Source organism: Epinephelus fuscoguttatus, linkage group LG5 (assembly GCF_011397635.1).
Source record: "Epinephelus fuscoguttatus linkage group LG5, E.fuscoguttatus.final_Chr_v1".
NCBI classification, from domain to species: Eukaryota; Metazoa; Chordata; class Actinopteri; order Perciformes; family Serranidae; genus Epinephelus; species Epinephelus fuscoguttatus.
This window is the reverse complement of record NC_064756.1, coordinates 3,206,149-3,222,932: the sequence shown is the minus strand read 5'-3', so window position 1 is coordinate 3,222,932 and position 16,784 is coordinate 3,206,149. Positions and strand designations below refer to the sequence as shown.

Genomic DNA, 16,784 nt, shown 5'->3' with positions numbered 1-16,784 from the left:
TCTGGAGCCAACTCTTCACAACCATAACCGAGAGTTTTCTTTTTCTTGAAGCACATGTTTACCACAGCTTTGTTGAATCATGAAGAAAAGTTAAGTTTGAATGTGTCCACTTTGTCGACAAATGTGACGTGGTTTGCACACATGCCATCATTCTGGTGATTGGCTCATGGAAACAACTTGAATGAGTCAATTATTAATTGCAGAGAAATTCTTTGCATGTCTAGTTTATCTGCTCTCCAAACATCATTGTTACAGTGAATGTGGGATCTAGGATGCTCATTGGTCAGTGAGTGCCTGTTAGGTGAGTAGTGATTGGCTGAGCAACCCGTCCGTCATATCTGTGGCGTGGCCGCAGGGTGCAGACAGAGAGATACAGTCAGCCTGCTCAAACTGCAGCCAGACGCCTCCAGGAAACTAAAATCACAAGTCAGGTTTGTGTTGTAGCAGCAGGATGGGCTCCAACAGCTCCAGCATGAACAACATCCCCAATGCCCAGCAGCTCATGCAGGAAACTGGCTGTGAGTTCACATCTGTTGCTTGTTTTTGTGCAAAATCTGAGACAAAGAGCAGGTTGTGGGAAACTAGGAGCAGAGAGCAGCCTCAACAGTCGAGTTCTGCAGACTAAAGAAAAAATGGCAGCAATGATTTGAGTCTCTTGAGTTCAGTCAGTCGCGAGTCACGAGTCTGTTGGATGATTGTTCTGGACTCCAGTCATATTTTACCTTCATCTGAATACATAACTGAAGTTTGAGGAGTTTAAATTCCTGACACAAATGGTCTCTGCTCTCTGATGAGCCATCACAGATAAACAGTCATGAATTCTGACTCTGAAGGACGGAGGCAGCTGTGAAACATGAAGCCACAGCTGACAGAGAGGAGGTTTCCTGCTGGAATTGATCCATCAATAATACAAATAGACCGGAAACGTACCCTCCTGAGTTTGGAAACACTTTCCACAGATATTAAAGACTTTAGTTGTGATTTAAGGGACAAAAACACCCCCTGGAAAATTCATTTACATCAAAACTGTGTCTGAATTTGAAATAGTGTGAGTTGGGTTGTGCTACGGCCTCAGTGTGAGCTCTCTGATAGCAGCACAGTGAACGCTGTTAAACTCATCAGTGTTGTTTCACCTGCTGTTTATCTCAGTTTGTGTGTGAACACCCTGAACTGTCCGCACTGATACAGACACTGTGGAGATTGTCTACCACAAACTGAACAGATAACTGCTCGCTGTGCTGCTCTGTACACAACCCAAGAGCCAGAACAACATGTTGGCATCGTACATTTCTGCAGACCACGTTTACGTTACATTTGTTGTTATGTGCAGGGTTCAGAGGGTCATGGAAAACCTGGATAAGTCTGTGGAAATGACTGTGAATTTATTTTTTAGCCATTGACATAACGTAGCTCTGTTTTGTCGTCTGTTGATCTTGAACAGTGGTCTGTGTGTCATCCAGTCAGCTCATACACTATGACACTTTTGAGACGTTGATATGATCAGTATGAAACGTACAGATGTATCCGTGGTTGAAATGTGCAATGCCAACATTTTCTCCTGGCGACTGGGCTGACCCCGAGCGTCAGTAACATCACTAGTATGTAGGATACTGAGCATTTCTTGGTCTTTGAATGACAAACAATCAGAATATTTGTTCATGTTTAGCTCAGTTAACAAATAAAACATTAAATGTCAGTGTTGGTGTCAAGAACGATGTTTTATGGTAATTTCCATGTTCTATCACCATCAATAAATGTGCAGCTCGCTCAGATTGTGACAAAAGGAAGGCTATGAACTCTATTATATACAGGGTTCTCACGGTCATGGAAAACCTGGAAAAGTCATGGAATTTCACAGTCTCATCTTCCAGGCTTGGAAAAGTCATGGACTATTATTGCTTGTAATGAAATTAATTGTTACAGTAATCTTCAGGGGATAACCCTCCATGTAATGTGACATAACGGCAAATGTATTTACTGTAAGTTAACCGCTGATGTAACGTAGCTCTACTAAGCGTTAACGTAGGGCTGCACGATATATCGTTTCAGCATCAACACTGCGATGCTCAGTAGTCGCCATTGAAGGACGTGCAATGTCAAGTAAGACAAATGAACTTAAACAACTTGTTTGATGCTTGATACAAACGGAAAACTTGCACAGTTCTCATTTTCCAGGACTTATACCGGCCAAGTCTTCTGCTTTTAGATTAGTTTAGATTAGTCTGCTTTTAGATTAGTTATGTGTGTGTGTGATGTAGTGTGGCGCCGTTTGTTATGGAACTCTCCTGCGTGTGTGTCTAGAAAAGTACCGTAACCAGGCCAGCAGGTGCAGCAGACACAGTGATGTCTGTGCTTTTCCAAAATGAAAATTTCATTAAAGGTCCTTGAAAAGGTCATGGAAAAGGTTTGAGATTTTGTCCATGGAAATGAGGGGGACATGTGGTTAGGTTAAGGCACGAAAACAAGTTGGTAATAATTAGAAAGATCCCAGTTTTGTGGCACAATCAAACACAGCAATGACTCTCTATGACCTGTTTTGTTGTTTGTTGGTCTTAAACAGTCTGAGACTTGGCAGGCATGTTGCCTAGGTAACCCACTGTCCACCGTCCACCCCCACCTCTGAATGACCAAATCAGCTCATATACTACGTCACTTAAGAAACCTGAATCTTACAAGTGTAATTTTGTTTGCAGAAACGTACAGTGCCAATATTATCCGACAGCGTCTGGGTTGTTGTACAGTGAACCATCTGATGGGTTTAATGTCATACGAAAGCATAATGATCTTTACTTTTCTGTATGTAGTTCCTGGATCAGATCATGTGATCATGATGTGACAGCACATGTTCTCATTCCCACTCATCCTTTTCCAAGCCTTCATTTCTAGATTAATAATCAGTATCCTGTGGTGATCTTATTCTCACAATCATTGTGTCATCTTTATTCCTAAGAGCTCAGTTACTGTTGTTGTAATGCAGCATCCAAGATCTGAGATTCAGCTCGCGTAGGGGCTCTAAAACATTTATTTTGACCTTCGTATTAAAGCCACTCCAAGGAACTTTTAACTGGATATGCAAAAGTCTGTGGTTTCTGCTGATGTCTGTGCGTGACCTACAACAGCAAATGAGACCATCGGTGTGAAGATAAGCTATTTCTATATAGTGTATATCCATACCTTTAGGAAACTGTCTCCGGGTCTGCCCAGGTCGCTTCCAGGACGAAACGATTTACGGCACTCACACGGCACACGTCATCTTACCTAGCTGCTTACATTTATAGTGACTCTTATAAATAGTCGTTAAAATAGCAGCAATCATCGGGTAAAAGTTCTGTGAAAGCACTGGACTCACCAACAGTCAGCCACGTCTCAGTCACACAGAGAAAATCCAATCCTCGGGAAGTCAGGAAATCCTTCAGGATAAACGTTTTGTTCACTAGCGATCTAGCATTTACCAGCCCAATCCTGGCAGGAGCCGGCGGGTCCACGGCGTTAGCTGTCCGGGGAGCCACACACAGAGGCCGCAGGTTGCGCAGATTCACCCCACGCCAGCGGGGACGAGGAGAGCAGGGGCCACGGGGCTGGAACACCTCATCCGGGCCGACGACAGGTACCAGCCAGGCGTCGACAGGGTCCAACGAGTGCCGAGAAATAAAGAGGCGAGGCACTGCTCCATACTCAGTCCAAGAAGCTGTGGAAGTGCTCGCCAAAAAGGCCTTCAGCCTTACCAGCCAACCGCTGCGTTTACCCCGGCGGCGGTGGCGCTTACGCCAGAGAGGTGGAGCTGGGGTGCGGCAGAGGTGAGCTGGGATCCCCGATAGGAGCGGGGGCAAAGTTTTCCCGTCTTGTTGTTTCATTCATCCCCAAAACAAACACATGCATGAGCCAGGTAAGCGTCTTTACGACAATACGCACTAGAGCTCATGGGAAATGTAGGCTTCATTCCGGCAAAACACTACTGCTTTTGTCCACAGGGTCGCCAAAAGCAACTGAAAATGAAAGTTCCTTGTAGGGGCTTTAATAAGTCAAATTTGTTTGTCTTAACAGACAACACATATAACATCGTAACACGTCAAATGTGCATCAAGATGACAGAAAATACCCTGTTAACAAGAGCATGTCTGCTGTCGTAACACGTTTAGAACATTAAATTTTCCATGGCATTGGTTGGCATCAACATACCAACCCTTTTCTGACAGGGCTCCTGTTCGTGAGTAGTGTTGGCTACATGTCTCACCTGTCTTTCACAAACTTCAGTGTAGTATTTTTGATAGTCCAAATATTTAATTGAAGTTGTGCAGAAGACAGCTGATAGGTAGGTTGCCAAATCTGTCGACTAACAAGTGCCCACATTGGTCAACATTGTCGCTACGTCAAAAAGGGATTGGTATGTTGGTATAACATGTTTAGAGCCCCTCTGCGTTCCGTAGTTTTAATGCAAGAAACAACCTAACTCACACGATTTTCTTTTCTGACACACCACAAAGAATTACTTTCAAAATGGCCCCTGCTCATGATAAAGGCACTCAGATAAAACACAGTGATAACTTAAAGCTGGATCGTCTGAATAACAGACTCAGAGACCACCTCTCCTGTGGTCTAAAGTGAAAGGTAACAGTATAAGGTAGAGACCTGTCCTCTGTTCTCTGCTGTGTGTTTCAGTTTAAACAATAAGGAAAAGTCAACACAGCAGCTGCGGTGTGAAATGTGACCTGCTGCAGAATGAACCACTGATATATCCAAGCTGCTGGTTGTGAAACATGTTCAGTGTTATGGTTTCCATCAATCAGCCTGTGTGTAATCAAACCTTCTTTGTGTTTCAGTCTCTGCTGCTCACATCCTTCGTCTGTACGAGAGGTTTGAGTTTCTGGATAGCGACCAGAGAGGAGAGCTCAGGTCGGTGCGCCCACACACCATTGTGCAGAAAAATGCTTCATGTAAACAACAGGCTGTCATAATTATCACATTGAGATGTTCATGTGGACGAATTCTGTGTGAAGGAGCCAGATCGGGATTTTTGATCCTGAACACACATGTGTTTGTAATAGAGAGAGTGAGAGCAGCCAGAGTTTATGGAATTTTTCTCCGATTTATTCATTATGGTTTTTAACCACAAAATCAAAATGAGGAAAATCTGGAGTTCCTTTCGAGGTCCCTGCATTTTGAACATGATCAAACTCTCCAGTAAAGTGGTGTCCATTAATTAAGTCAATCAATCAATCAAGCTTCATTTATATGGCACATTTTCATACAATAAATTGTAACAAAAGTGCTTCACAGAATAAAAAGACAAATGCCCCAGAACAATCTACATAAATGAAAGTATATAGATAAATAGAAATAAATTGCTAAATAGATAACTTTAAAAGCATATTAGATACATGACAAAAAGTTATTAATAAGAAATAAATAAAGGATTTAAAATATATAACAATGATAAAATGTCTAAAAAAGTTCAATAAATAGATGAGAAATAAGTAAATAAATAAGAATAAATAGATCAGTAAAAATCAACTAAAAGCCAAACTAAAAAGGCAGGTCTTGGGTTTGCCTTTGAAAATATCCACACTCTCTGCTGCCCTCAGATCCTCTGGCAGGCTGTTCCACGGACGTGGGCCGTAGTAAGAAAAGGACGCCTCATCGTGGGTTTAAGTTCTAACTTCTGGAATAATTCACAGTCTACTACCAGAGGACCTGAGGGTCCTAGAGTGCTGATAGGTTAAAAGCAAATCTGATAAATAAGAAGGACCAAGACCATTAAGAACTTTAAAAACTAATAAAAAATCTTAAAATCAATTCTGAAGCTAACAGGAAGCCAATGCAGAGACTCCAGGATGGGAGTAATGTGTGCTCTCTTTCTGGTCCTCATCAGAACTCGAGCGGCTGCATTTTGAACTTGTTGTAATGGTTTAATGGTCTTCTTAGGAAGACCAGAAAGAAGAGCATTACAATAATCAATTCTGCAGGTGATAAAAGCATGCACTAGAGTCTCTGCATTGGCATTAGAGAGAAACGGCCTGACTCTGGAAATGTTTTCAAATGATAAAATGCTGTTTTTGTTATACTCTTAATGTGGGGCTCAAAACTGAAGTCAGCATCAATTATTACCCCAAGATTTTTTACTTTTTGACATGGTTCCAGAGCCAGTGTTTGTAGTTTTGTATGCAGTTTCTCTCTCTGTGCTTCAGACCCAATAACTAAAAATTCTGTTTTGTACTGGTTGAGCTGTAGAAAGTTCTCTGCCATCCAGCACTTATGCACTTATCTAAAATACAGCTAAAAAGTGCATCAAGTGGCTTTGGGTCATCATGAGACATGGGCAATATATAGCTGTGTATCATCAGCATAACTATGGAATTGTATGCCGTGCCTCCTGACGACCCCTCCAAGTAGCAGCATGTAAAGATTAAAAAGTACTGGACCTAAAATCGAACCTTGGGGGACTCCACAGTCCATTTTATAGCGTTTGGAGGAGCAGTCATCAATGCCAACAGAAAATTCCCTGTTTAAAAGATATGATTCAAACCAGTTAAGAACAGTGCCAGATAGTCCAATCATAGTGTGAAGTCTATTTAAAAGAACTGAGTGGTCTACTGTGTCAAAGGCTGCAGTTAAGTCAAGTAGGACAAGTACTGTGACCTTTTTAGTTTCCATATTTGACCTAATCTCGTTTACAACCTTGATTAGTTCCGTTTCAGTGCTATGATTGGCCCGAAAATCAGATTGGTACTGTTCAAGAACTTTGTTTGAATCTAAAAACTCGTTTAACTGATTAAAAACTAGTTTCTCTAAAATTTTGCTGAAAAAGGGAAGATTTGACACAGGTCTGAAGTTATTAACAATTGATGGGTCTAGATTGCTTCTCTTCAGAAGGGGCTTCACCACAGCAGTTTTAAGTGCCCTGTCTGAAGAGAACAGTTTACTATATGAAGAACATGCTCATCCAAACAGCTATAAACTTCTTTAAAGGGCCAGTGTGTAATATTTGGCATGGTTTATTGTCAAATCTGAATCTGAATCTGAATATTCTTCCCATTAATATGTTTATATAAGTGTATAATCGCTATAAAATAAAATTTGTTTGGTTTTCGTAGCCTTATATATATATATATATATAGCAAGGGCCTTGCTTTAGAGAGCTCGCCATCTTCTCCAAACTTCTCCAGTGTTTCCTCACACAGAGGTTCTTCCATACTAAAACTCTTAGGTTGCTGTAAATTTGCTCTAATAGTGTCTATCTTGTCTCTGAAGTGGACTGCAAACTCCTCACATGTAGAGTTAGAGGGCAAACTGTCTGACTTACTAAAAACTGGGTTAATTAAAAGGTCAGTGGTTGTAAAAGGGAATTTGGGGCTATTGTGATTATCTTGTATAAGTTTGGAGAAATGTGCTTAGCTGATGCGTTTAATTGCCTTGTTGTAAGTTATGAGTTGTTTGTGATATATCTGATAATGAACAGTCAGCTTACTTTTTCTCCATCTGCGTTCTGCTTTTTTAAAAGGTGAAAATGTATTTGTGCATCAAGGCTAACAGCTTGTTTCATTAACTAATTCACAGATAGCATTGTATTACTGCATGCTAGCAGTTATAAAGGGCTCACTCCCTTCAAACTCCTGCAATAAATCCTTACCTTCATGAATCTTCAGTTTTTGTTAGAAACTTGTTGAACTTTAACTTCTCCACTGAAATCTGTTTCTAATAATCAATTAATATTCCACTGAAGTGATCTGAAGTTATATCAGTAATGCTTAATTCTGTGGTGGCTGTGTGATATATTCTCTCTGTGTGTCTCAGGCCTGAGGATTTCGGAGCAGTTCGGGAGTTGGCCTTGAATCCCATCGGAGACAGAATCATAAGTGCCTTCTTCTCTCCAGGGTGCAGCAGCCTGCTAATGTTTCCTTTTTAGAGTGGATGAGATCAGATTGTTATTGACTGTAATGCTGTTTCTCATTCAGGTTTTAGACCATTAAGGACATCTCGCTTACAGCTACTTTCCATAAACACTGACTAAGTTGCAAAGTGCAGTATAGGGCCTGATATTTCACCCTGCACAAACCGGCACACAGCACAGCCTGACTGTCATTGCCAGCATCAGACCGTCATGGTAGGTCTTAAAATGAGGTGTGGTTAGACCAGTGGTCGGCAGCCTTTACTATCAAAAGAGCCATTTTTGGGCAAAAACTGCAATACATAATTGTACCTTATAGTGGCTGCAATACAGCCTATTTAACACTTTCCCCGCCAGAGTTTCCTGACGTTCACTTTGGAGGCTAGTGTTTGCTTCCCATGTGATTGTAAAGCCAAACCCAGTTTTTTTTTCCCTAAACCCGACCATGTGCATGTTTTGGCTAAACGTGACCACATGTGTTTGTTGTTGACACACCCAGGGTACCTTGCACATCATATCTTAACGTTGAACGTCCATGACCAAATGTTGATATCTGACGAGATCGGAGAACGTGCTGCCATTCCCCCTACACTTCTCTGGGCCCAGATTATGCCTTGTTTAACTAGCAAAAAATTAGTTAGACACGCCCTTAATGCACTTAAGACCATGGGCTATAGATTGTTTAAACAGGGCCAACAGTATTTCTGATAATTGAACATTTTCTGCTGTCTTGTGGTATCAGTTATATAAATTATCACAGAGAAATTATTACATTTTGCATTTGTTGTTTTCGAATCACAAAGCTCTGAACTTGAGACAAATGGTTAAGAATCCAAAAAAAAAATCTGAGAGCAGAAGATGGAGTCCGTCAGTACTTATTCAACCACAGAGAAGCATTAAATATCTCATCTGACAAACTGGAACGGAGCTTGAGTTACAAGGGTTTGGACTTGACAGCAGCCATCTTTCAGAGTAGTTTATGGTCCATCCTGTGTTTGTTAGGCACCTTGAATGGGAAACAGGAAACATTTCCTTTTCCTCTCACTCTCTCCAGACAGGAGACGGTGGACTTTCCCACCTTTGTGCGGGTTCTGGCTCATTTCCGTCCCACAGAATCAAACCGTACCAGAGATGGAGCACAGCCGGAGCCGGCCAACAGCAGGACCAGGAAACTCAAATGTCAGTCGGCTTTGGTTTGTTCTGCTCAAGCTTTTCATTTGTAGTCGATGACCTGAGATCCACTGGTGATTTTTCCTCTAAGAAAATGATTTTGTCTGTTTGTGTGCAGTTGCTTTCCAGTTGTACGATCAGGACAGAGATGGAAAAATTTCCAGAGCCGAGCTTCTTCAGGTCTGTAACTGTTAAACTCATCACTTTGTCTCCCTAAAACTCTATAAATGGTACTGCTTGTACTCAGACTGAGTGCTTTCAGGTAGATTTATGTGATGAAAGTTATGACTACTTCACTGCATTACCCAGAGTCCCTGCAATACAAAAAAGGTGCAACTTTAATGAAATGTTTGCATCTTGCCAGTTCACTTACAAGGGCAGTTTGGATGCAGAAAATCACAATGGATTACAATTGACCAGAGTTGTGGCTTAAATATAAAAATGAATGAACACAGAAACATCTACAATGACTCCTGCAGCATAATGGACTTCTCTACTGCCCATACATATAATCAGCATCTCAAAAGAGGCCCCTTAAAATGGTTACATATGCTGTGATAAATCATACCAATGTGTTTAATAGTGCACACTTTTGGAGAGTCTTCTGGAAGGAAATCAATACAGCTTAAGATGAAGTATGAAAAAATACATCCAACACTTAATATCCTTTAAAAACATCCTTTAGGCCAACCAAACGACGTGTTTCAATAGGAATGACAGGAGGATATAATAGTGTATCATCTGCATAGAAATCTAACCATATATTATGCATACAGAGAATGGAATAGGGCCCAGAATCGACCCTTGAGGCACACCACAAGGAAATGAAGCTTCCACATTAGCGCCAAGAGGAGTTGAATCTAGGTAAGAGTCCAGTCATTTCTGGATGTGATTACTGATTGATCACTAACCGTGAACGACAGGTGCTGCGGTCGATGCTGGGGATGCAGGTGACAGAGGAGCAGTTGCAGAGCATCGCTGAGCGAGCCATCCAGGAGGCTGACCTGGACCAAGACGACGCCATCTCCTTCGACGAGTTCAGGAAGGTGAGAGGGAGGCAAACTAAAGTAGTGACCACATAGACAATTGGGGATAATAATATGAACCAAAACAGCACAATCATTTTAAGTAATTTGGTTTCAGTTTAATAATAATAATAATAATACATTTTATTTAAGGGCGCCTTTCATGGCACTCAAGGTCACCTTACAAAAGTACAGAAGTGCATAAAAACAGGGATAAAAACAAACAATAAAATACAATGGACAGTGCAAAGATCAGACGGAGTATGAGAGTTTGAACAGATGGGTTTTCAGTCTGGTTTTAAAGAGGGGTAAGGAGTCCGTGTTGCGGAGATCAGGGGGGAGGGAGTTCCAAAACTGGGGAGCCGAGCGGCTGAATGCTCGGCCCCCCATGGTGACAAGGCGAGCAGAGGGGACAGAGAGATGGATGGAGGAAGAGGATCGGAGGGTACGGGTAGGTACAGAGATATTAATGTGGTCAGAGAGGTATGGAGGGGCAAGACTGTGGATGGCTCTGTATGTATGGAGTAGGATTTTGTATTGAATGCGGTATGTGATGTGGAGCCAGTGGAGCTGCTGCAGGATGGGTGTGATGTGGTGAGTGGATGGTGTTCTTGAAATGATGCGAGCTGCTGAATTCTGTACCAGCTGAAGTTTATGGAGGGTTTTCTGGGGGAGGCCAAACAGAAGGGAATTACAATAGTCAAGTCTGGAGGTGACTAAACTGTGAACCAGAAGGGGTGAGAGAGGGGCGGAGGCAGTTGATGTTTCGGAGGTGGAAGTAGGCAGACCGGGTTATGTTGTTAATGTGTGCTGTGAAGGAGAGTGTGCTGTCGAGGATGACACCCAGACTCTTTACCTGAGGGGAAGGGGAGATGGAGGAGTGGTCAAATGGAATGGTGAAGTTATTGGATTTGTTGAGAGTGGATTTAGAGCCAATTATTAACATTTCTGTTTTATCACTGTTTAATTTGAGGAAATTGAATGTGAACCAGGACTTTATTTCAAAGAGACAGTTGGTGAGGGAGGAAGGTGGGAGGATGGAGTCTGGTTTGGAGGAGATGTAGAGCTGGGTGTCATCCGCGTAGCAGTGGAACTGTATATTGTGCTTACGGAGGATGTGACCAAGTGGGAGGATGTAAATGATGAAGAGCAGGGGCCCCAGGACTGAGCCCTGGGGCACACCTGTGGTGACTGGGAGGGGGTGGGAAGTGAATGATTTGAGCTGAATGAACTGAGTGCGGCCAGAGAGGTATGATTTAAACCAGGTGAGGGGGGTGTGCGTGATACTAATAGTGCAAAGTCTGTCCAGGAGGATGGTGTGGGAGATGGTGTCAAAGGCCGCACTCAGATCAAGCAGGATGAGTATGGATAAAAGACCAGAATCAGCAGCAAGGAGGAGATCATTGGTTATTTTTAGGAGGGCTGTTTCAGTGGAGTGAAGGGGATGGAAACCAGATTGAAATTGTTCGTATAGTTCGTTGTGGAGCAGATGAGAGTGAAGTTGATTGGCAACAGTTTTTTCAAGGATTTTGGAAAGAAAAGGAAGATTAGAGATAGGACGGAGGTTATTGAGGTTGTTGGGGTCGGCACCAGGTTTTTTGAGTGTGGGAGTGACAGCAGCTGTTTTAAGGGGTGAGGGGACAATACCAGTGGTGAGGGAAGAGTGGGTTATGTGTGTGATTAGTATGTGACGTTTAGGCTACGTTCCTGATAACAGAGGCACATATATGTTTTTTTTCTGCTTGATTTCTTTAAATATTAAAGAAGTAACAGTTGTTTTGCGAGGATGAAAACTCAAAGAAAATGTGTTTGCTGAAGTGATTTGTTAAGTCTTTGAACAATGAAATAAACCATTTTGCTGTAATAAAACAAGAATAAAATTGATTCAGCTAAACAAGAAGTTTTATGAAATAATTTGCTCATAATTATTAGGACAAGCATTCTTTTGCATGTCAATATGAGATTGAGGAACATCAACGAACATCGACGCAAACAGCTAATAGTGAAGTCCTAAATATCATCAAATGTTCTCATTTAACAGAAGAAATTAGCACTTTTAAGGAGGTGACCAAATGTCTACATGTACAATAGGAAAAGTGTGTAACATAGCTTTTAACAATAAAATGATTATTTTCATTTTGTTTTCAGTCACTGGAGAAAGTGAACATCGATCACAAGATGAGTATTCGCTTCCTGAGATAAAGACATGGCTTGCTATGAGTTTGGGATTTTCCTGTTTACATAAAAAAAAAAAGACAATCGGACACTTGTTGTCTTCCTGAAACCTGCTAGAAGAGATGAAATTGGAGACAAAACCAAGTGTGAAATGTTATTTGTCTGATAGATTCATTTTAAGATTTGAAGAGAAACAAGAAGGATGGAAGAGATCAGAGTTTGCATGGACCGTCCACATGTAACCCAAATGTATGACCACGTGGACGCAGACACTCTACGCATCTTACCGTTGGTTTATCTATCTATTTTACATAAACTAAGTAAACTACAGAAAAAATGGACATTTTCAGCTGATGGTGCTACAACAGAAGAAGAAAAGAGACCATCAAAGTCAGTAGGTTTCATGAATGTCTGTACATTTAATAAAAAACCCATCCAGTAGTGGCTGAGATATTTCAGTTTGTGTGTATTCAGCTGCTAACTAAAGCCATGAAAGCGTCCTTGTGTTGGGGATTATACAGTAAGTTGTCTGAGCCAACAAAAGTTTCAAAAAATCGACCACCTACTGCTTGACGAAAATTCATCATGAACATGTTTGCACTGTGGCTGGCTTCAGATGAAGAACATGTCTGTCTTCAGCCTCCACGGGACAGCAGGAATGCTTACTGAGACAAAGAGTGGGACAATAGAGAACTGTGGAAATGGAGACTTTTTTGTTAGACCTACTTGTTATTAAATGTTGGAATGACTGTAAAAGTTGGAACCGTCCACCTGCGAAAGGGTATGTTTTTGGTTTTAGTACCATTTACTCTTCAATAAATCACTTTAAAATCATATTATGTGTCAGTGTGAGTCTATCAGCAGTTTTCTTTTATAAATCTTTAAATTTAGAAACTGGCATCACGATCTGTAATGAAGGCAACCCAATCACCATAATTAATGTTGTACATTACTGCAAACCATAGATACATATATTTATACATCATTATGGAGCAGATATGTTGAATCTTTTAACAACTCAACATGTGGGTAGGTTTGGTTACGAAAACCACTTGGTTATGGTTAGGAAATGATCATGTTTTGGCTTCAAATACCCAATTTGGGGGGCATAATCCCTGCTGGAAAAACAGTGAAGGGTCGCTAAAAACACCCACAGCTGGAGCCTCAAAAGCTGCCCTAAAATACAAGAGATGTTTTTTGTTGGTTTTGAATGCAGTGGTCCGAAGCTTGGCATTGGTTTCACCAAGTGTTTCACCATTCATCATCCTCGACACCTCTTGGTGACAACGTCCGCTCATTTACTGGATCAATTTAGAAACATTGATATGATACATATGAAACATTCACATATAATGTATTTGTGGTTTGCAGAAATGTACAAAGCCAGCATTCTCTTCTCTTCAACTGGGCTGATGAATGACTTTTTTAATCTATAATGTCAGAATCCAGTTACTCCACATTACTCATTTGTCTTCTGCCAATGCAGATTTTGTTTCATGAGTATCAGTCTCCCCTGGTGATTACGAAATGAAGAAGTTGAGTCCAGCCATGTAAACATTTTCCTTGTTCTTTATTTCTAACACAGAAATCAGGATGTTGAAAGATGTACAGGTGCCGCCTGATTATCACTCTCCAGTCATCTGAGTGTTGATCAGATCTGTTGGGTCTCGCCTTTTTACTGCGAATCAACGAAGAAATGGAGAAATTCCACAGTAGAGTCTGTGTCATCGTATTATAAATGGAAACTAATTTCAGCTGTCCTCTTAGAGAAGGGAAGAAAGCAAGAAGGGTTCAGATGGGGATAATGGTGCATTTCCTTAAAGGTGTTCATGGTTATCTCACCCCTTCCAAGCCTCATGGATTTAAACCCAATTTCTCACCCCTTAGCTTCAGATGTGGTCTAGTTTGGGGCACTGTCCTTCAGTGCAACCAGCAGTGTAGTAAACCACAAGGCTTCTGGCAGGGGATCTGTGATGCTTCATCCACAATCCATGGAGTCACTTTCCTAATGGGTCGCGAGGTATGCCTTCTGGGCAGCCTCTTAAATTCTTATATTAGACTTAGCTAGGAAATGAGTTTCCTCCGCGGGGTGTCTGGGCTCAGCCTTAGAGATAGGGGAAGGAGCTCGGACATCTTTAGGGAGCTCGGAGTAGAGCCGCTGCTCCTTCGTGTTGAAAGGGGTCAGTTGAGGTGGTTCAGGCATCTGATCAGGATCCTCCTGGGCGCCTCTCGCTGGAGGTGTTCTGGGCACGTCCCTCTGGTAGGAGGCCCCGGGGCAGACCCAGAACACACTGGAGGGATTATATATCTCGTCTGGCCTGGGAACACCTTGGGGTCCTCCAGGAGGAGCTGGAAAGTGTTGCTAAGGAGAGGGATGTCTGGGGTGCTTTGCTCAGCCTGCTGCCCCTACGACCCGGCCCCGGATAAGCGGATGAAAATGGATGGACTTAGATATTCAATCAAGCTCGCAGAAATCTTGTTGGATGTTGACAAAAGAATATATTGCGATGAGATGAAAGTCAGATCTCCCATTACCTGCTGGATTGTGGCTCTCCAGAGTGAACAGCTGCGTAGCTCTGGAGGAAATAACTTACTCACTAAAGGTAAGATAAAGTCTTTCTATGAAGTATGGCAACCTTTTATTAACTACATGGAGAATCCCCCATCTCATGTGATTGATTAACTGTCTGCATGTTCTCTTTATTCTCTCTTTATTCGATCTCTCACCTGCTTTCTTTGTATTGTACTACCTAATTTTATTGGTTACATTTTTATTTGCATTGTGATGTACCAATTTATTTTATTGTCTGTTTATTTTTGAGGCGTTCGTAATGTAAAATGGGTGTTTGTGTTCTGTCTTGGCAGTTTTAGAAAGTTACAAAAGTTGTCTGACATAGCCCCCCCAGCCATGTTTCACTTTACGCACCCTTGACACCCTTGATAGCACTATATGACGTCAGTTTAGGAACGCTCATGTGATACGTGTAAAATGTGCAAATGTAGCGTATTTGTAATTTGCAGAGACAATCCCATCATTTTCTTCTGCCGGCTGGGCTGCATGTCAGGTCTACATGCTGCCTTCTTAACACTGCCAGCCTCTCAAAAATACTGCAAACAGCCCATAAAATACCTCCAAACTTCGCAGAGAAAATCAAAACAGATGGCTTTGCACACAGGAGAGTATTGTCATATTGACAACAAACAAACTGATGATTCAAAGTTGGAAGAACACTACTGTCTAAAAAGTAGCACACTCAAACATTAAGATTCTAATAAAGTACATTTAAGTATGCTGGAAGTTGTGTCCACATACTTTTGGCCATGTAACGTTTGTGCTTTCTGTACAAAAAGTTGAATGTAGAGTTAATTTTTATTTTAGCCTGAGAAATCATTACAACAGAATTAGTGGCGTCATGATGTAGCTCCTGTTTAACACCACCAGGTGGGGACATTGCTACGTATTCACTTCCTCCAGCAGCCGGTGTTGTGTAACAGCTGGAGAGGATCACAAGCACGCAGCTGACATTCCAGACTTTTATTCCAATTTACTTTTGCCTGTTTTACTTTGCTCTTGGAGTCACATCTGTCGGATGCCGTCATGGTGGGGTTCCTGCACTTTGTCTTCATCTGTGTTTGACTTCAATCCTGCTGTTTGTAGGCTGAGGGACTTGTGGAGCCGGAGCCCTGAGGACCAAAACTTTGGAGCTCCTTACTTCACACCACATCCTCCCTCTCTTCATCTCTGGATGAAAATAAATTATCTGAAAGGAAGTCTGCAGACATTTGGCTCTTGAGTGATGATGGAGGAGAACACTGATACAGATTAGTTCAAGAGCCCACATTTGATTTTTAAATCTCAAAACCCCTTTGTGCAATGTGGAAAAAAACATCAACACTCATGCCATGTTCTTTTTTTAGGATGTGGAGAACTTTATGGAACAGTTGCATTTACACCAAAAACGTATAGGCAACAAAACTCCTCAGTTAGATTCACAAAAATCATCAAGGTTTGGCTTCAAATATACACACACCAGCCTTTTAAAAGGTACAGCTGTTCATCCGCTCATTAACACAAATAGTTAATCAGCCAATCACATGGCAGCATCTAAATGTATTTAGTCATGTAGACATGGTGAAGACGAGCTGCTGAAGTTCAAACGGAGCATCAGAATGATGAAGAAAGGTGATTGAAGTGACTTTGAACGTGGCATGGTTGTTGGTGCCAGACGGGCTGGTCTGAGTATTTACTGGGATTTTCAGCACAACCATCTCTAGGGTTTACAGAGGATGGTCCCAAAAAGAGAAAATATCCAGTGAGCCAAAATGCCTTGTTGATGCCAGAGGTCAGAGGAGAATGGCCAGACTGGTTCAAGATGATAGAAAGGCAACAGGAAGTCAAATAAGCACTGGTTCCAACCAAGGTGTGCAGAAGAGCATCTCTGAAGCAACAACACCTTGTCCAACCTTGAAGCAGATGGGCTACAGCAGCAGAAGACCACACCAGGTGCCACTCCTGTCAGCTAACAACA

At 41.8% G+C, this 16,784-nt stretch overlaps 1 protein-coding gene across 1 annotated transcript; it reads left to right on the top strand.

Moving 5' to 3' along the window:
- The first annotated feature begins 364 nt into the window (after nucleotides 1-364).
- chp2 (calcineurin-like EF-hand protein 2) lies at nucleotides 365-13,089 on the top strand. The gene is made up of 7 exons (XM_049575812.1): nucleotides 365-518; nucleotides 4,821-4,893; nucleotides 7,792-7,872; nucleotides 8,940-9,064; nucleotides 9,174-9,235; nucleotides 9,979-10,101; nucleotides 12,229-13,089. Exons 1-7 carry the CDS (start codon nucleotides 452-454, stop codon nucleotides 12,280-12,282), a joined length of 585 nt encoding a protein of 194 aa, XP_049431769.1. The 5' UTR covers nucleotides 365-451; the 3' UTR covers nucleotides 12,283-13,089.
- The last annotated feature ends 3,695 nt before the right edge of the window (nucleotides 13,090-16,784 follow it).

Coding starts and splice junctions, on each gene's coding strand:
- chp2 (XM_049575812.1), top strand. CDS start 452: ATGGGCTCCAACAGCTCCAGCATGAACAACATCCCCAATGCCCAGCAG. Junction 9,065..9,173: donor CAGGACCAGGAAACTCAAAT/GTCAGTCGGCTT, acceptor GTTTGTGTGCAG/TTGCTTTCCAGTTGTACGAT. Junction 9,236..9,978: donor CCAGAGCCGAGCTTCTTCAG/GTCTGTAACTGT, acceptor CGTGAACGACAG/GTGCTGCGGTCGATGCTGGG.